At 43.0% G+C, this 20711-nt stretch overlaps 1 protein-coding gene across 1 annotated transcript in view; it reads right to left on the reverse strand.

The window, feature by feature from the left end:
- Positions 1-3903: 3903 nt before the first annotated feature.
- The window catches only part of SHANK2 (SH3 and multiple ankyrin repeat domains 2), a 247754-nt gene continuing 230946 nt past the window's right edge, over positions 3904-20711 (reverse strand). The window contains exons 21-22 of the mRNA XM_056493219.1: positions 18051-20448; positions 3904-9492 (exon numbers count right to left, since the gene is read on the reverse strand). Coding sequence (XP_056349194.1) covers positions 8919-9492; positions 18051-20448 — 2972 coding nt within the window. The 3' untranslated portion in view covers positions 3904-8918. The remainder of the gene's footprint in view (positions 9493-18050; positions 20449-20711) is intronic.

Raw genomic sequence — 20711 nt, forward strand, 5'->3', positions numbered from 1 at the left:
GCTGCTTTTGAAATTGCACTGCTGCTAATTTGCATTGAAATCACCTTTTCCTTCTCTAAAAGCCCAGATATCAGTCTTGGCATTCAGCTTTGGCTGATAACTGCAAACAAATCTGAATGTTCTTTTGTTTAGATTTGATATAATGAGGGAAAATATGGAATTTCATCTATCCAGGAAGAACAAGAGATCAGTGAGGAAAAAGATGTCCTGAAGATATAGATATATAGATATATAGACATATAGATATATAGATATATATAAAGGCAGTGGTACAGCAAAAATATTCAACAATTCTTAGACTTAAACCCCAGAGAAGCCAGGGCTTATTTCTGTGGGAGATTTTATTTGAACCTCCATTTACACTGCAGGGATAAAACTGAGCCTTGTGAAAAACCCAAGAACCTCAAATAATGAGATAAAACTTGTGTTTTCAGTAGTGGAAGTGACCAGTATAATGAAATATTTGTCACAGTCCACTGGTGTCCTGATAGGTGGCCCTGTTGTCCTTTAGGGGACAGTGAATCATCCATAACCACACATTTGTTTCTGGGTTTTTAAAAATGAATATTGATTTTGCCTTTCAAATCTCTGAAATTCCTCACAAGGTTTCTTACTGTGGTTAATAAGTTTGATGGAGCATCCTTACTTTAGAACATTTCCTTTATCTGTTATTTAATAATGTATTAATAGAAAAAAAAAAGGAAGTTTTGCTAAAGCTTTAGGCATTATAGAAACTGCTATAATTTTTCTGTTGTCCTTGCAGACAAGCTGAATAAATCCACCAATGATCTTTAGCTGTTTTCTTTCTTTCTTTAAAAAAAAAAAAAAAAGAACAAGACAAGCCAATAGAACAAAACAAAGAGAACCTAAAGGTAAGGACTAAATGGCACTTGTTAGCAGGAATACTACGGCTTGTGCAACCTTGAATTTAATATGTAAGGAGCTGCAGATCAGTATTTTATTTTAACTGTTTTATTTCAGATATTTTGTGCTGACAAGAGGATGCAGAGCTGTGCAGAGGTGGAAATTTTATCTTTCCTGAACAAATTTTTGCCCTTTTCCCCTGGAGTTCATTAATGCTGCAGCCAGGCTTTAGGTTTGGCATCTTTTAGGTGCAATATCCCAGGTTTTCTTTCCCTGCTCCAGAGCTTCATCTGGTGCTTCCATATTAATATAATTAATAGTTTTCAAAAGAATCATAAAACCCTGGAATGGTCTGGATTGGGAAAGACCTTAAAACCCATCGCATTTCCCTTCCCTGCCATGGCAGGGACACTTTCCACCAGCCCAAGCTGCTCCAGGAAAGGAGGCTGGGACCCCTCCATCCCGTTTTTCTCAGCTCACAGCTCTGGCAGAAGAGTTCACAAGAGTGTGCCCCAGGATAAATTGTGTGCCATGAGGAATAAATCCCAGATTGTTCCCTGCAGGACACCCCAGAACAGCCCCATTCTCCTCCACATTTGGGCTGTCTCCCTGTTTCCAGCCTGAATCCATCCCCATCTGTGAGGATTTATTCCAGCACCAACATGCCCTTCAGTCATCCTGACTGTTCACTCTGGCTGTTCACCCATCACGTGAGGGGAAAAATCAGACACCTCTTTCCAGCCTCCATTTTCAGATCAAACAAAGCAAGTCCTTCCCAGCTTGCTCCAGGCCCTGCTCCCAGCACAGCAGCTGGTTCCCACACTTATCCTGCTGGTCCCGCTGCTGCTGAGCTCCTGTGAACGCCCTCCAGCCCCTGACATCGACAGGGATTTATTCCTTGTTCAAATTTCCTTGCCTTTCTTTGTGGCTGGGTATTGTGCATGTCTTTGCCAAGCCAAATTTCTCTTCTTCCCTGTCTCCTCCGACAGAGCAGTCCCATGGAATTCCTGGCTGGATTCTCCGCTTGGTGTGTGCGCTACGAACAAATTCTCCCTGTTCCCGTGGCTCTGGGATTTCCAGCTGATTTTCCCTGGGACAATCAGCCTGGTCAGCAGCACAGGCAGGCAGCACACAGAGGATGAGATCTGCTGTGGGTGGCTCTGTCCCCAAGGGTCGCAGAACAGCACCAAGGTCAGCGGCTGGAGCTAGGATGAGCCCACAGGACAGAACCAAATGTGTGTCCATGCTCTCTTCTGAGTGCACAGACAGGGGAGGAATTGGCCTCTGGAAGACAACTCCTTTCCTAAAAACTGAAAAGCAGCTTCATGGAGTTGCCTGCCTTTGCTTTGTGGCTTCTCTGTGATGTTCTCTGTGATGCAGAAAATGAGTGTTTTTGGAGATTTCAAATTACCTCAGGTGTACACCTGTACATGTCAGCTACTGGGGCACTGAAAGTCTAAAGGTGAACCAGCTGAACCTACACACACTAAAGCTGACACCCACTGCTTTGGAAAGAAAGAAAATTGCTGAGACAGAGCAAATGGAGAGCAAGGGATGCAGCACAGCTTATTCAACTACGCCCAGATAATCACAGATAAAGTGATTGTTGTTCACTTGTCAGCACCATGACAAGTAAATGGCAAGTGATAAATACATCAACAACAAAAATGGGGAAATGGTGAGTTCTGCCTCAGACCTCTTTCTGTCTGATCTATTGGAGCTCTCACCCCACCTTGCCACTGTAGATCTGACCCCAAAGGAGACCCCAAGCTGCACCACAGGGTCACAACAAAAGGACAGAAGAATGACAGAACCCCAGCAGTTCTTCACTTGGGGTTTTCTAGGGGCGGGTTGGGTGGGGAGAGCCAGGCTTGGCCATTCCCTGAATCCAGCAGGGAAGACTCAGAGACATTCAGGTAACAGGAGAACAGCAGTGGAAAAGAACCCATTAAAACATGAGGTAGATTTTGAAGTTTCTGTATATTGTATTCTCTTCAGATTTCCAAAGCAAACAGGTACACGGCGACATTGATTCCAGTACAGGTTTAAGCACATGCAACACTGGTGTCCTATCTGTACATTGGTTTCTAAGGCTGCCCAAGGACCTTTACATTGAAAGCGTACAAGAACTCACACACACGTGCACGGATTCCTCCTAGCATCAGTCCTGAGGAAAAAAACAACTGGAATTTTACTGGAGAAATCAAACTTCAGCACTGCAAGCGCATCAGGGAAATCCCCCCCAGCTGTTCTGAACTGCTTCCTAACCTCAAAACTCACTTCCACCCCCCGCCCCCCCCCCCCCCCCCCCCCCATTCCCCCACAATTTGGGGCTGAACAGGCTGTTGTTCATCAGATTGTAGTGTCAGAAATGGTTCAAAATAGTCCAAGGTTCACAGTACTGGAGACAAAACCTATATTCCCATTAAAAACCATGCCAGATGCAGATGAAGTATCACATGGAGATGCTGACATTCAAAACAGAAAACTGAGAAAACATAAACACAGAGAGACCAGAAAACACATTCAAGACTTCTCATTCGTGTATAATTTGTGTAATTATACAGTCAGCTTTTCTGTGACTTAAATACTCAGGCCAACCTAAATAATAACAATACAAAATTTCTTAAAACAGCTTCTCGTAGAAAGAATGACAGTAGTTAAAAGTAAATAAATAAATAATTATTTAAAAGGTCTGATATTGCTCTGAGACAGTGTCCATCAGGTTCCACTAGATGTCAGTGGCACAGAACCAGTTTGTGGCAGACTTAATGGCATCAGGTCCACTTGGTTTATTTATTTATCATCGGTACCTCGTCTGTGAAACACAGCCCACGTCAACTGTACCAACCATCCAGGATTTATGGCAGTGAACTGAACCCAAAATAACAGTCTCATCTCATTTCTTTTCCCCCTCTTGCTTGCTTGATTTAAATAGAAGACTTGAAATCAGGCTCACAATGCCAAAAATGTGGCAAGATAAGCTGCTGAATCACCGCAGCTCCTCAGTGCTTCCTAAAGCAGTGACATGGAGCTCACTCCAACCCCAGCACTCTCTGATGGTCAGGTACTGAACACCTTGAAGATAAAGCTTTTTATGTGAAATACAGTGTAGCTGATCCAGGTGGAAAATTATAAGGCACGTGAAATTTTTTTGTTGTTTTGTTTTTTAAAAACACATATTCTGAAGTGTTGTTATAATCGTGCTATTCTGGGTGGCCCAGCCAAGGACAGAGGGGATGAAAGTCCATGAAATGCAGGAAAATACAGGGGAAAAAAAAACAAAACAGGAAAAAATTACAGAAACCAAATAATAAAGCAGAACACATTGATACAATGTACACAACGACAGCAATGATCAGCTCTTCTCGTTTCTTTGGCCAACAAGCAGTGACAATTGTAAAGCATTCTTTGTTTTGCACTGGAAATACCTGACTTTATTTAGATACACAGATGTTTGCCACAATACCTGAAATAAGCAAATAAAACAGGCTGGTTCAAGTTTATGTTTTTAACAAAACAAAGCTGCCAAGTAATTGTTGTTGGAAAATCATGAGAGAAATAATAACAGGGGGCTACAAAAATGATGAGCTAGAACAACAGCTGAGAAGAGAATCATAGTTAAGGAATATATGAAACCAAATGGCAACAGTTCTAGGCATTTATTCCAATATCTTAGAAAATAAAAATTAAAAATACTCTTCATTGCATCACCTTTTAAAGATAGAAAAACAAATCTTTAACTGAAGCCAAAAGATGTGAATTGTTTCCTTGGTTTTGTTTGTTTGTTTGTTTTTGTTTTTTTGTTTTGTTTTGTTTTTTGGCGTTTTTTTTTTTATTTGTTTTTTTTTGGGTTTTTTTTCCATTCGCAGCCTTGTTTATTCACAGTACAAACAGAGCCCGCTGGTACAGAATTCAAAGTCACAAGATGCACAAAGTCGGACAAGGAGCGCTGTTCCCTCCTCCCCTCCGCAAAGCTGCTCTGGCCCAGAGAAACCCCAGCCCCCAGTAAAACAGAAACCCCAAACTCCACTTTCAGAGCCTCGTGAAATCGCAGAGCAGCAGCAGCAGCGCTAAAGCTCGGTGCGTTCATCCCCCCCAGCACCAAGAACATTCCACACATTCCACACCTTAAGGCAAACATAATCAGGTAATGCGGTTTTCTACCTCTCCCCTTCAAAGTTTCCTACTTCTCCAGATTTCAAGTGTGACCCCTGAAATTCAGTAAATGAATAGAACATTCGGCATAGGGAATGCTTTAACCAAAGAAAAAAGAAAAAGAAAAAAGAGAGAAGGAATAAACAGGAAATGCTTTTCCCAACAATAAAGCAATAATTTTCCCTTACTTCTATCTACGTTTTGTGAAAGCATTTTATGCTTTTTCAATAACAAATTGCAACTTTTTTTGGCAACTTTTTTTCTTTTTTAATAAAAATCCAGACAGTCTTCTCTGTTTGCAATCAGAACCACACCCTTAGTGCAATATTATATTTATTTCTTACAGTAATTTTGGTTGCCATACAAGAGTATTAAGGATTAGGGGAAAGTGCAAGTTACAGGAGCTTGATTTTTTTTTCATCAGTCGAAATAAGAGGAATTAAAGCACAAAAATTACAGCAACATAGATAACGTGAACACAAGTTGTTACACAAACTATAGCGAGAAACATATTAGTATATAGAAAAGAAAAGAAAAAATGTAATGGAAAAATTATCAGTATTTGTGGCTCATACACATAATTATCACCAGATCAACTGGGTAATGCTTCTTAAGAACTGAGAGGAAAAGGAAAAAAAAATCACTATTTTTTATTAACTTAAGTACCACAAATAATTAACTTCTTTGTGATATGTAAATCCTGTAAATCAACAGTCACATCTAGTCATTTTATAATATATGAATTAAACTTAAAATGTTCTCAGACACCTAGGGCAAGGAGTCTGTGCAGTTATACACAATTTACATCTTGTAAGATTTTGGTATTGTATACACAAATATTACAGAACCTAGGCATGTAAATGCAATTTATTTAAATTACAGTATATAAACAAAAGTTGATCCTAAAACCCAGAATATCATAGATCTCTAACGACTTTGTTTTTCACTATCAGAGTAGCATGAAAGAAATGGGTCTTCTCTCCTCCCCCTTGGTGAAAATACTCGGAGGCCATGGCATTATCTGTTACTATTGCTTTCTTTTTTTTTTTTTTTTTTTTGTTTCAAACCACCCCTCAGAGCTGGAGACCAAACTCCACTTGCCAGAGGTGCATTCTGGTGGTCCAAGTAGGTCCCCTCAGGTCTCCTTACCTTTTTGCTTCACAGGACACAATGTAAGAAATAAAACTATTCCCTTACAGCTCTTTCACCTGCTCTTTTCCGCTCATTTTGTACCTGAAGAGATGCACGAGCAGGAGCCACACCTGTGTGAGAAAGGGATGATCTCACCTGGGAGTTACTGAGCGTGTCAGCGCTTGCTCAGGGCAAGTTCAACTAACAGGAAGGTTGTGATCCAAAAAAAGCAGCTTTAAAAGTCAACTTCTACATTTTTCTTTTTCTACTGTATTTATTTTCTAAGGTGTTTCTGGCACGTGTTATAGAGGTAATAGCAACTGTACCCAAAGAAACAAAACAAAAAAAAAGAAATTAAAAAAAGAGAGCATGGCATCAGTGGTTTATTTACTGAATTCTGTCATATCACCAAATGGAAGACAAACGATGGCTAAATTACCTTTTTTTGTTTTTCACTTCTGAAAGTGTGTGATGGCCTCAAGTTGCCTGCATCGACCTATCTGAGTGGAACTGCCATTTTCTACACCTCCCATGGAAAAACTCAGCACTCCTCGACAGCAAAACGCCTCAGTGCTTTGTTTTTATTACAAGGTTCCTTGGAACTACCCAAATACAAACAGAGTGCAGTAACAGATGTTAAGTCAAAAGATTTGCTGTTCCATAAAGGGGGCAGGAGGCTTAAATAAGTTGATTTTTACGAGTTTCCAATACGTTGGTAACTGTAACCACTTTTGAAGAAATATTCATCCTCCTCTGTAGAAGTTCTAGCAAAGATAGAAAATATAACACAGCTCTGCTGGTTCAGATGCATCCAAATGAGGTTGATTTTAAAAAGGTCAAGACTTTATAATTATTCCACAGAAATAGTAGTAAACCACAAAAAGTTTTTTTTCTTTTTTCTTTTTTTTTTTGTTTTTTTTCTGTTTTTAACTTCCTAGCACTGAAGTGGCACAAAGGCTGCCCAGTAGACCAGCCACTTATTTTCTTAAAATATTGTGCTTATAAACTATCTGTACAACTATTTAAACTTGCAGTAAAGAAAGATATTTAAAATGCTAAACTTTATGTACTCATACTAGGGCTGTTGCAGACCTAATTAGACACTTGTTTGTGAGCAAAAAATAATCACAATAATAAAAAAATTAGAGATAGGCTGGACCATATCAAGGAAAGAAAGTTCAGGTACCTTGCAAAATGTAAGGGAACCTGAAAGTTTGGTAGGGAGGCAGTTTAGCCATCCACACCCAATTTACCCACCTTGAACATCTTGAATATTCTGTCCTGAAAGTCCTACAAAACTCACAGATATTCAGAGGTGTTAATTACAAGGGGGAGTTCAAACATGCAGAGAGAGACTTGTTAACTTGAAAGCTGGAAAAAAATATAATAATCATATTTTTTAAAAAAAAACAAAGCTGTGTAAACCAGCCATGGATGTTCCTTCCTTGCTGACAGAAGTCTCCTGGAAAGTTTTCTCTGCCCCTGCTCCCAGCCCCGAATTCTGGCAGGTGCTCCCATCTCTCATGCCAAGGAATGGGCTGGGGGCCAGTGCCCGGCCCTCTGTCCTTGTCTACAGCCAGTTCCTGCCAGCAGTGATAAAATGAGAGCCTGGATCCCTCCACAGCCCTCCTGGTTCTCGGAACGCGTGCACCCCCAGACACTCAACAGCTCTTTCCATCTTGGCATCACCTCTCTGCCTCCTCTCAACGAGCTGAAGCATTTCCATTCCTAACAGGATGAAATCTCTCTCTCACTTCAGATCCTGGCACACTTCCCACTGACTTCAATGGGAACATTCATCTCTCCTCTCCTTCCTACTCGGCCTGCTGTTCAAAATACCCAGGCACTTACCACTCACTGAATTAAACAGCACCTCTCAGGGCTCAGCCTCTCTCAGTGTCTCATTGTCAAGCCCCAAAGCTGCCTGCACACTAAAGTTTGTCCCGGCTTGTGGCGCTCGTTTTTTGACTCAGCAGCAGTTGAACTGGTTGAGAACTGGGGGGTCTCAGGTTCAAAATAGCTTCAGTTTGCTGCACCTCTAAGTGTGGCCCCCCTCAGCCTTCACTCAACGTCTGCACTGTCCTACAGGCCGTGCCAATGGAGTGTGCACTGAACTTGTTCTGCCACCTTGGAAGAGTGCTAAATACCACTGCAGAAATAAAGAAATACCAGGTAAAACAGAGCAAGGTTACCTTTGGACTGACTCCAGCAGAACAACCAGCTTCACTGCCAACACATCAGGGAGCTATGCCAGCAAAAAAAGAGGAATATGGACTCCTGTGCCCACCTCAATATCCCTGCTACTGATAAAACTGGGTTTGAGTGGTAATGGAGCAACCTGTCCTCTTAAAATGAACCAAGGGCTGGGGAAGAAAGCCTGCTTGGAGACTGAATGTCAAGAAGAGAATAAAATAAAACAAACAAATTTTTTTCTTTCAGTAAAAGAAGCCCTGAAATTTTAAAAAGAAAATTGTCACTCAATGGTCCCAGCCAAGGGCAGTATCAATAGTTTTAAAGTTAACAATTGTCTCTCTCTCATCATCTCCCCACAGCTTTGAAATAAAATGGCCCCACTTCTTTAGCATCTTTAGGTTTGTGTTTGGGCATGTAGCAGACAGTCTGCATGACCTGAGTACCAGGAATTTCTGTTTTCCCCCTCCCCGCCAATTTTGCTGGCACTCGCAGACAGACAAGGCATTTGGGATATGTCAGTACCAGCCCATCTCTAGTTATCAACAGAAGTTTGTGAGGCAAAATAGCTATTCTTATCTGTCCAGCAGCTGCTTCAAAGCTCTTTCTATGTTCATTCTGTGCCCAACTCTAGTCACTCCAAGGTCTATCAGATCTTCCTTCTGTAGATTTGGTAAATGTGTGCCATCTATTTCATTGTCCATAAATGTTTCTTTATGTTCACCTAAGTTTAGACTTTCCAACCAATCTGCCACATCTGGTTTAGTCCACAGGTGGACAGGCTTAGTTGTAAAAGGCTTATTTGAGATTGGCTGTTGTAATATTGAGGGAGAAGGAGACCTGCTGCGCCCTGTGGTCAAGCCAAATAAGTCCCCAGAAGGGGGCTGGCTGGGTAGGCTAAATACATCGGACAGAGTTGGAGAAGGAGATGAGGCTGAAGCAGAAGCAGTCAGAGGAGCAGGCAGGATGTCTTTATTAATCTCTGTTGGTGAAACCACAGGGCTGGGAGCGTGCCTTGCTCCTGAGGTCCTGCTGTCATAGTCTGGGGACCTGCTCTGCAGTGTGATCGGCTGGCTGGCTCCGGGTCGGACAGTGAAAGTGATTGTTGTACTTCGTGTACCTGAGACAGTACTCATGACTTCCGTGCTCCTGCAATTGCAAACAGACAGGCACAGTTAGAGCTGCTGGCCACCAGCATGGCCCTATCAGCACATGGTAATTATGGCATGGGAATGCTTGGGTAGTTTCCCATTTTAACTAAAAGTACAAAAACTGTATCATTAACCCTTTCCCAGAAAACCAGCACCAATGGTAAGGCCATAGTTAAAGACAAAATGTTAGCTTATGAGCAGTATAGTTAAAAACGCCTTCCAGAGCACATTTTCTCCCTTTTTAATACCTGTTTTTAATACCTGTTCCCAAATTAACTCCTGGTGAAATGAGAAATGCTGAGTGGAACAACCACACGAGCACTTTGTGCTCCCCACAAAGCACAACCAAGAGCTGATCTTCCAATTGCCATGTGGAGGGTTGCAATCCTTCAATTCTGGCTTTACACAGAGTATAGCTAATAATAGTAGCTGTGGAAAATTTCAGGAGCACTGGATTTTGGATTTTTGGGTTTCAGTCAGTAAATTTTGCAGAATATTTGTAGTACTATTTGTTTATAGGACAAGCTGCTTTTATTTCCCTTTCTAGCCATGCTTTAAACATAAAACAATCTCTTTCTAAGGTGCCTAAAACATATCAGTTTCTATTTCCTTCCACAGAGAAATTATACTCTGGTTAGTTTCACTACAAAACTAAGGAGACAAAATTCTTGTTCCTGTGCATGACTGGAGATGATGTAGCTGGGATCAAGTTCTGCCTAAAGAAAATGAGTTTCAGATTATGAACTACGCTGAGAGGCTCACTCTGATGCCCTGCCTGACAGGGTGGGTGAAGGAATACAACCCTCTGCTTCTGCCTGCTGGCTACAGAAGTGAATTTAGAAGGTTTGGGTCTGTTCATGTCATCAAAGACTTGACCCCACAGCCCTTACTCCCATGGGAAGAGCAGCGTGTGCACTTCAAGACGCTCCACAAAGCCCTTGGATGCCTGGAGCTCCAGTGTTCTTCACTTCAGAAATAACCTGCCAACTGGGAAACCTTTAGACAATGAATTCACAGCGCTTGCAGACCAAAGGAAGGGTTTATTTATCCTGGAAGCAATGCCATGGAGTCTGGAGGATGATGTGGCTGGTGCTGCACTGAGATTTCCAGTGCAGACCCTGACAGAAGCCCTCTGTATCTGAGTGCCACACTGTCCCCAGGCCTGGACTGTCCTGCCTGGGCAGAACTGAGAATAGCTTGGGTGCAGGATGTCCGATGGAAATGCTTCCATTAAACCAGCAGATTCACTACTGTGCAGAAAAGATCTCAAGCTGAAGGAAAAGCAGGGCAATGGCAACATAGGGCAGTGATAACAAACAGGTTATTAATTCCTTTCTCCCCTACTGCAGCCCTGAGTTGCTGACAGTGATTCCCTGGCTGGCTGCTCGCTTTGGAGAGCCCAAAGAGTGCTCCCTGAATCACCCCTGGGGCTTTGGCACTTCACCACCAAGCCAGAGCCCAGGGAAGTGCAGCTCTGCCACACCGACATTTCTACTCCCACCTTGGCAGGTCCTTTCCCAAAAAAGCTCCCTGTCAGGAGAAGAGCACCACGAATAACTTTTGGGCGAACACACATCTAATTCACACCGACATTCCCGTTGATTTCCCACAGTCTCAATGGGAACAGGGGGATCTCTTTGTAAGATTGGTACTTCACTTAAAACCCAGTAGGAACAACACTTCCAGCACTCATGGCTTTGTAATTTAACAAAGAAAGGAAACACTTGGTAAGGTTCTGAGTGTTTCCTGTGATGTTTTTGGTGCCTAATGGCTCTCATTGTCTTCAGGGCTGGAGCTAAGCATTCTTACAAATAAAAAGTCTGTGGCAAGAGACTATTAAATTCTACTAACCAAGGGGAGGAAGTTATTTCCATTTCCTTTACCTCAGCATTAGGAGTCTCATGCTCATTACTAAGGCACAATATAATCTAAAACCAACAAAAAGCCTGCTTTGAAAAAGGTTGGGGTGGTGCTGTCCAAGTGATAGCAAGGATGAGCTTTGCATAAACAGGGAAATGAATCCCTGATCTTTACCTGCAATCACCCTTCTACTTAACTTTCCTCTCTTGCAAATGCTAGAAATTAGGATTTTGTAGTTACATTCATTGTGGCAAGATCAAATGGATGATGAAAATCCACCTTCTTTTATTCCAGGCGATGAAAGATAATTTCTACTGCTTGACTGACAGCTCCAGGCTCAGTGCTTTGCAACTCACTGTTGCTGCTTCTCCTCCAGACTGCTCCTCTTAAAGACTTCCTGCTCAGCCTTGTTCAGGAAATTACTGTCACTCTTCCTTTAAATAAAGGATGTTAAGACAGTGAAACAAACCCCCCAAAAGCAAACTCTATGCTCTCATTTGAAGTATTCATTTGCTTCTGTTCCCTAACTTTCCCAGCCCCTTGGGCAGGAATATCCAGGGTAAGAAAGCATCCCAGGCATCCTGGTCCTTTGCTTCCTGTCAGCCTGGATCAAAGCACTGGCTTCACATGGCTGCAAGCTGCAGCAGGAGGTCTGAGAGCATCTTCCTTTTTCTAAGCCAGAGGTTCAGGGCTACTGATTATTAAAACAAAACTCTGGGATAGTGATAAGATCTTTTTTTTAAATTTTAGCTGATTGCAGATGTTTTGACACAGCTCAGTTCATAGCCATGTGAGTGTTCAGCTCTCATGGCACAGACACAGCCCTGGTGAAGCTCAGGGAAGTCTGCTGAAGCACTGCCAGCCTTTCAGTTACATGCCTTTCGCTCCAAGATTATTTTCCCGTATTCTTTTCCCTTATCAACTGATTCTTCCACGCTGCACTTTAATTATAATTCAAGGGAAAAAAACAAGGATATTTATCTAACTCCTGTGCATCCCGAATTATAATTTATGACATCTCCCATATCATCTGGGGTGCAGACACAGCCCTGAAATCATCATCAGTCTTGCATTTTATGGTTGATTTGTACCCTGGTCAATAAGGAGCAAGCACATTCCAGCTGGAGAGCAGGCATTGTTTTGTTGTGTTATAAGGTTTCCAGATTTTTAATAAGAGCAATTTCTTATGCCTTATTTGATCATCTGTTATCCTAAAGATGTTAAATTCATATTAAACCTGCCAAACCCCAAATTTTATTTTTAAAAAGGTGAAAAGTCCCCTAATTATTTTAAATAAAATTTGCTGTATTAGAATCAGCATATGGTGGCAATTTATAAACATTTGCTGCTGTGAGCCTGCTCTGATTGCAATACCCATTATGTTGCCTCATATTAAAATCAAAATATATAATCTGTATGTCACAGCCATGTGGCCTCCAAGTATAAAAGCCATCAGCACATCTTTTAAGCAAGAAATTATTTTAAATTTTAAATTATATATTCAAGATTCAAATTTACTGTTAATATCAGAAGCAAATCAGTGTAGCAGCTCCCATGGAAAAATAAAAACCCCACATTATTATCAGCTCCTGGGAGCTGTTTTACCCTAGAACTTTCCAGAAGACTTGCTGACTCTGACACAGCTTTTCGATTGTATCAAAGGAAAACTTCTTAAAAACCAAGAGGAGCAACAAGTGGAGTCCCTGTATAGGGATACTGCAAGAAATTTAATTCTTACAGACCTTGGAGGCCACACCAACCCCAAACTTTGCCTTCACCTCTTAGTATTTTTACTTTGTTGTCAGAGGCAAATTGCATGGCAGGAAAGTAAGCCAAGAATTGTCTGTTTTGGGGGCAGAAGAAGAACAAGGGCTGACGTGATGACTGGCAGGATCCAGAGCTCATCACAATGCTGTTATTTTGGGGAGAAGAATTGAGAAATGTTCGGTGTCTGCTGCCAGTGAGGAACAATCGTGAAGGTCTGTGGCAGTCTGTCTGTGCAGGAGCAGGAGTTTCCATGTGAAATGTCTGGAAAACAGAGGGAAGGGGATGGTGCTGGGCCAGGAGGCAGCCTCAGCCCTCTCTGCCTGGATAACTGCAGGGAAAAGGGAAACTGGAAGGAGAACGGGGGAATCCCACAGCTTTCAAGGACAAAAGATGACCACACAGGCTGGTTTGTCTTTACTTTTAGCCTCACACAGGTGTGTAAAATGGTGTTAATCATCCCTTCCCACTCCCCCACTTCACAAAATCTGGCACATCTCAGAAGTCCTGCCCATTGTTTAGGTGCTCAGACACATTCAGTAATCCAATGAGCTCATGTTACCAAGATATTTTCTGAGTACTCCTCTGATGAATGTGGCTGTTATTTGAGATGACATTCTAGGTCCCATTTCAGGATGGCTACCATTTCTGGATTAGGATTATCTAATCCACACTGCACTACGAGAAACACAGTAACCACCAAAGTCACTGAAATGCAATAACAATGAGTGAGCATTAAAAAATCCACAGAATGTACAAAATAGAATAGTCCATGCTTTATGGTTGGCACTTACTTCATGGCACTTCAGCATGGCCCCCCTCTGACAACAGCAGTCATGACAGCAAATAAAAATGACAAAATGGAATGACTGAAACACTGCATATATCATTGAAAAAGTAAACAGTACTGTGAAATCAGCTGGCAAATAGTTAATGATGTGAAATGAGTTTAATGGGAGAGCAACACTTGAAAAATCAAGGCATTTATTTCATCCTCTGCTAAACCCAGACATCCTTTACAATAAACCAAATGTAGGACCAGTCCCATTAAAGGACTCACTACTAAATTCTGTTCTGGCTTACCTGTTTGTGGAAAAATAAAAGGAACTTTTCCAGATACTCATAAAAAAAGAGTAATTAATTGATGGCCAAAACCAGTGGCCAGTTTCACTTCTAAAACTTGTTATTCCAGCACAGTGCAGGTTACTCTTCCTAGAGGACTCAATTCCACAGCATCCTTCATAGTGTCCACATTTATCATGAGTATTTCCCACCACCAGCAGTGATGCCAATGTGTCCCAGAAGTCATAGGATTGTGTCAACACAGCTGAACAAACACAGAAAAACTGGGAGTGTTTCTCCCTCTGGCAAAGTCATGGATCATTTTGGTGCGGTGCTGCTGGAGAGTAGCAGGAGCTGCTATTCGTTATTCCTTATCAGTGCTCCAGAGGCATGCAAGGAGAGGGATGCTGTGCTCCCTGGGGGCTGAGCTGGCTCTGAGCAGCCCCTGGATTTATCCTGCATCAGCCACACAGCCTTTAGCCCCTGGATCTCAGGGGCTGGCACCTGATGGTCATGTTGCTGTGTGACTGCCAGGTCGTAGACAGAACAAACACTCCTCCTCTCTCCCAGGGAAAGCCCTGCTCTGCTCTTCTCCCAGGTCTTTCATCAGCTTCCTATGAAAGCCAGGGACCTCTCAAGTGGACTTATAGCACTGCTGTATTTATGACATTGTGGAGGACATGGATAAACCAGATTAAAACCTCTGTTGCCACAACTGATGGCCATAAATCCTCAAAGTAAATGGTGGCCAAAATTGGGAGTGGGATCTGGAGCTCTCTTCATGAACCTTGTGATCAAACCCTTTGATTACATTTTAATTAGTAGAAAGTAAGCAAGCGCATTTTCTCACTTCTCCCTTCTCCTTCTGGGCTCTTTTTTCCAATCCCAGGGCTGGTCACTGCCACTGAGGAGCAGATGTTTTCCAGTCAAGCATTTCCATGCTCTATTTAAAAATCTTGAAGCTTGGTGTCTCCATAAGAACCACAGGAAAACTATAAACACTGCATGGAAAATGATTGCTAAAGGTGCAGGAGTAAAAGCAAGTTTAGGGTGGCTTTAATGTAATAATTGAGAAATGCTGTTCAGGAACATAGAATGATCTCTTCCTCATCCTCATTTATCAGAAATACACAAAGAAGGTGTTTTTGCAGCCTGCCATTACCCAACTATCTGTAGTTTAATTCACCCCTGTGCCACCCTAATAGGGCAATTGCCTTGAGTGAACCCCAGCTTTACATCTATTGGCTGTGCAAAGAGAATTTCTAGTGGGATTTAGGATTCCAATCTGGTCTGTATTTTCATGTATGGCTCCCCATAAACAGATAGATACTTTTAATTTCATCAGGCTGCCTGTTCTGTGAATGCCGCTCAAGCGAGCCTGTGAATGTCGTTCCTATTTATAACAACTTCCCAATCCCTTCCTTTGGCTGAAGGATAGGAACAGGCTCAGTTATTATCATTGCTCTGTTCACAGAGCTAACAAGTTGTTCTTTCATTTAGCAGAATCCCTGCTTTTTGTGAGCCAAAATTCCTTTGTCCCTTTCTATTGCTACCTTGCAGGGAGGGGCTGCAAGCTCAACAACTGGTTGGCATAATCTTTAGAGTATTAGGGGAAAAAAGTATTAAGGAACTCCAGGAATTTTACCTTTGAAATTTAAACATTAACTTTTACACTTGAAATTTCCACAAGATGCTATTCCTTGGTCATAATATTTGACAGCTTTGAAAAATAATTGTGTAAGTCGTGCAGTCAGACTAGAAAGGCTGTAATTTATTTAACTTTTAGAGAGATAAAACGGGAGTAAAAGCAGTGAAAAAAAGCCACAGGGCTTCTGATTCCACAAGTGAACATCTCCATTTCTATTTCTCTGCCTTACCCTCTCATTGTGATGAAAAGACACTGCCTGCAGCACCTTTTCAAACACACTTCCAGCATCTGTAGATTGCTCTCTTCTGCTGTCTCCAGGATTATTTACTTAAAAAATAAATCCTTAGCAACTTTTCCTGGTGGTTTTAGCAGCTTCAGTCTAACTCATAACTAAGAAGTAATAACATCAGTTTGGAAAATGGCAGAAAACAAATCCCAGCACTCTTGTCTACTGTTCCCAATGGGAATGCTGTGGAGGTGTCATTTTCTCCCACAGTCAAGTGGCAGCCAAGAGTTTTGCTGCTCTTTGCCACCACCAGCTTATCTCATTTATTCCCTCCTAGCTCTTCTGGCACTGCTACATCCCAGGATCCTCTCTGCAGTCTGCAAAGATGAGTGTATGGGTTTACTTTTCAGAGAGGAAGCAGGACTGCAGGCCCACTGAAATAATATTTGGGTGGGTTTTTCCCTCCCCTCCCAGCTGAGCCTCAGTAATCCATAATGAGGATGTAGTAATTTGCCAAAGCTGAGTTAGAAAAATTTAAAAACTTGAAGGACAGAAAAAATAGCAACATAAATTTGTAACACTAAGGCAGCTCTTCCTTTAGAAGGTAAACTATGGGGCTACTTCTGCTTCCATTTGCTTCTCTCCACTGAAGTGCTGTAGTTTTTCAAGCTTTCCCCACCCTTTATACCTTTAAAAATGTATTTCCACAAAAAAGTATTTTTATTTACTTCTACTTTTCATTTTGCTCTCAGTAATGAGAGTACTTTGACATATTTACAGTGCATTGTAGTCATTAGCCTTGGTAATTTTCTAATAAAAATAGGGATGTTAAGGATTTCCACTGTAACCTGGAAAACCCTTTCAGTTTAAAAACAAAAGCTGATAAATAATATCATACACATGAAGCTACAAACAACATGTTCGTGGAGCTTAACAAGAAACATGATCAACATCTAGCAAAAAATAATGTGGGTTTTTTTCATGTATGAAGGCTTTTCCTGCAGAGCCAACTCAATTTCTGCTCTGTTCAGTCAAGTGCCACTGAGAGGAATTCCAGAATTTCCGTGTTTTATTCCCATTTCTCAATTCTAAAAATTGAATTCCCTCACCGTCGCCAGTTTGATGACTTCCATCCTGCAGGAAATAATATCAAACTGTGTGATGCTGAGACTGTGGATCAGACTGTTTTCTGAATGAGCAATCTTTGCAATCAGCAGAGACACCCTTCCCTTGGAAACAAATGATCTTCATGCTTGCAAAGTACAGCAGCTTTCCAAAAGCTAAGCAATTTATTTTACACCAGAATAATTCTAATAAAATTGACTTACGTGGCATCTTTTTAAAAAAAAAACAAAGCCAGCATGGTGTTTTTGCAAAATACCTCAGTCTCCTAATAAAATGTACAAAATTACCTTTCCTTTTTTAATAACTGTGGATTTCATTATGCCCACATTCCATACAGATGTGGTTTAGTAATAATATGGACAGTGCAAAGGTATTTTAATAAGCAGATATCTGAAATACTTTATGATGAAGTAGATTAGGAGGGGTCTCAGCATGAATCAAATGACACCACACAGTGAATGCAAGACAACCCTTGGCAAAAACACTTTGTACCCCTTTAAAGCCAAAATACCCCACGGGACTGAAGAAAAATTGAATTATCACCCCATTTTTAAAGGAAAGAAACTAAAGAGAAAAAAAATTTAAAGATAAATCAAAGAAATTCACATCAAAACAACTGAAAGGTTTGTGCAAACCTTGAAGTTGAAGGCTGAGAAAGCTCTTGTCCTATCATCTAGACAACACAAATGTTGACAGTGTAAGAAATTCTTGTCTGACACAGACTATTCGTTAAGCAAAGTACACTCCTCTTTAATCTATGTGATTTACAGGAGAAGTTAGCAAAGGGATGGAAGAAAAACAAAAAAAAATCCAAAAACCAAAAAACCAAGATCAAGCCTTTTTAGAAAATGATTTGGTTAATTACTTTTACCTTGTACTGAGACTCGCAGTTTTCGTTCCAGTCGGTGACTCCAATCCCTCCCCTGGCTTTGAGGACTTCTCTCTGTTCATTTGCTGGAGTATTGAGTTCAATTCACTAATGACATTAGCCTTGGGGCCTGAGAGAATCGGGCTTTTCACCTCCGGCACGTCCCCCCATAGCTTGGATGTCCTTTGGGGGACAACTTTTGCCAGGTTGGGCTGGGCACTGATGGGAGGTGGGGGCGGAGCGGGAGGAGGGATCACAAAGCTGTCTACAGTTTCCTCGATCAGCGCGTCCTTGTAAAGTGCATTGCTTTTGTTGATTATGGGCTTCATTTTTGGCTTAGGAGGTACTGGGGGTTTGTCCACCAGAAATGTTTGCCCATCTGCATAGACTGTACAAGTATCCACGTTCTCCCCTCCTTCCGAGGATAAGGTAGAGATGCTGGACACCGTTGAGATAGTGCTGGTTGTCTCTAGGTGATGGTCACTGCTGCTCCGACTGTCAACTTCCTCAATCCCAGAGTCGGTGACGTTGTCAAAGCTGTCAGGGGGTGGCAGGAAGGAGGCAGGCAAACAGTTTGAGAGACCTGCTTGCTTTTTGCCATCCAAGGAGTTTGCTGGCTGGCTGGGTGAAGGGGTGCCATTCTTCCTCTGCGCCATCAGGTCTGTCAGCGCCGAGCCGGGCGCTGCGCGGTCGTCGGGGATGTCGAAGCTGTTGGCAAACTCCAAGGGAGGGGGCAGCGGCTCGGTGAACAGAAACTCCTCGTCGATGTCCACTGAGGCCAGGGGCGGCGGGGGGATGCGGAAAGGGAGGATGACGGGGTCGTCCACAGAGCCGGTGGCCACGATGGTTTTGCAGGGGGAAGCTGGGGGCTCGGGCGCGGCAGGGACGCTCAGCTCGCTCTCCGCTTCCTCGCTGCCCTCTGGCCTCTCCGGCGGGGAGTGTTCAGGGCTTGGCTCCATCTCAGCTCCCTTTTCCTCCTCATCCTCGGGCATATCATCTGACTTTGCCGTGTCCACTGTGTGCACCATCAACAAGCCAGCTGATTTTTGCTGCGAGGTATCGACGATGTTTATTAACATGTTCTTCTTCTCCTCAGGTTTCTTTTCTTTCCCTGCATCCATCTCGTACTTGTTCTCAGTCTCCTGCCGTCTCAACAGGCCGCGGGTATTTTGCCTGGTGACAGTGGCAGTAACAGGAAAAGTCGTTTCCATGTTGGGTCTCAGCTTGGTGTCGATGTAAAGCGGTTTGTTAAGGTCAGTTTTGACAGCGTCCCCTTTGCCTGGAATCTGCTGTGTCTGCTCTTTCATGGCTCTGTCCCTGGCAGAGAGTGCGAGGGCAAGTGGCGAGTTTGGATCCAACAGCTTCCCTGTGACCGGGTGGACGTAGCTGTCCGAGCCGGGAGCACTCGTGGGCTTGGCTGACGCCATACTGTTGTCAGTACCTTTCGTTTTGGATGGAGCATTCAATGTCCTTGAGTCGCTCTGGTTGCTGGGCTCGTTGCTGTTAAAAAGGTTTTCAGGCTCTCTGGGTGGGGGAATCGGAGATGATGACATGAGCTGTCTAAAACCATCCTCACTGCTGAACATTGCCTCCTCGCTGAACTTGGACTGCCTCATCCGTGGTGTTGGTGGGGTTAATCCAACGTCCTCGTCTCCCAGGTCTGTGGAGAGGAAGGCTGGGGAATTGCGCCTGGCTTCCAGCCTCTTTTCCCTGTCCCTCACGGCCCCTGCGATGGCTGCTGCAAACGGACTGCTGACTCCCAAGCTGTCATCAGGCCGGAGCTGTCCGGGCTGCTCTGAAGACTGAGGATCGATCTCCATGCTGCTCCCTTGGCTGCTTTTCCCGCTGCTGCTGGTGGATGGCTCTTTGACGATGATGGTTGGGATTGGAATAGAGCAGGTCTTTTCTGGGCTGTCCTCCACATTGGATTGTTTCACCAGCATCCCCTTCCGCCTGGCTGGCTTGGCTGGCACATAAACTGCTTTGCTGGCGATCTTCCCGACCTCGGAATAGGGGTTTTCCGGCATCTGGCCCCTCTTGCTCCTGAAATTCGCCTGAGCTGCTGCACTCCGGTTGTACAGGTCCTCCGAGTCTAGGGAGTACCGGTCCAGTTCCCGCCGGTAATAGATCCCTTTGTCCCTTATCATTGTCCCCACGCTCTCGGGCCTAACCAAAGAGATTTTTGCACCTGAATTCTGGTTAAATGGAGGTTTGATCGTTCCGTAGCTCCGGGCTGTCAGGGATTTGGGGGAGTTGTACAGAGAGGGAGAAGGTGGTGGTGGTGAGGGAGGTAAGGACTGTGGTGGCGGTGGGATATCTTCAGAGGTGTCAGGCATTGAAAGACTCCTGGTAAACTTCAGCATAGGAGGGGCCAGAAACTGCCTCTCTTCCTCTGTTATTCCTGAAAAACCAGAAAGTGCATTTAAAATACTTCCACATCCACCAAGATCCCTCATGCTGTACTATTTCTCCATCCAACCCAAAATTCCAGGGTGCATTCCCCACGGCATGAGGAGTATGCAAAATTCCAAAAGAGGCCTTTAGGTTGATTCCCACCATAATCACTCTTTCTTGCTGGACATCCCAAGTGCCATGATTGAAAAGGATGCTATGGAATTTTAATTAAATGGATCAAATGTTTGGTGTTTATGTATCATCAAGATG

This window comes from Oenanthe melanoleuca, chromosome 5 (genome assembly GCF_029582105.1).
Source record: "Oenanthe melanoleuca isolate GR-GAL-2019-014 chromosome 5, OMel1.0, whole genome shotgun sequence".
In the NCBI taxonomy this organism is placed as follows: domain Eukaryota; kingdom Metazoa; phylum Chordata; class Aves; order Passeriformes; family Muscicapidae; genus Oenanthe; species Oenanthe melanoleuca.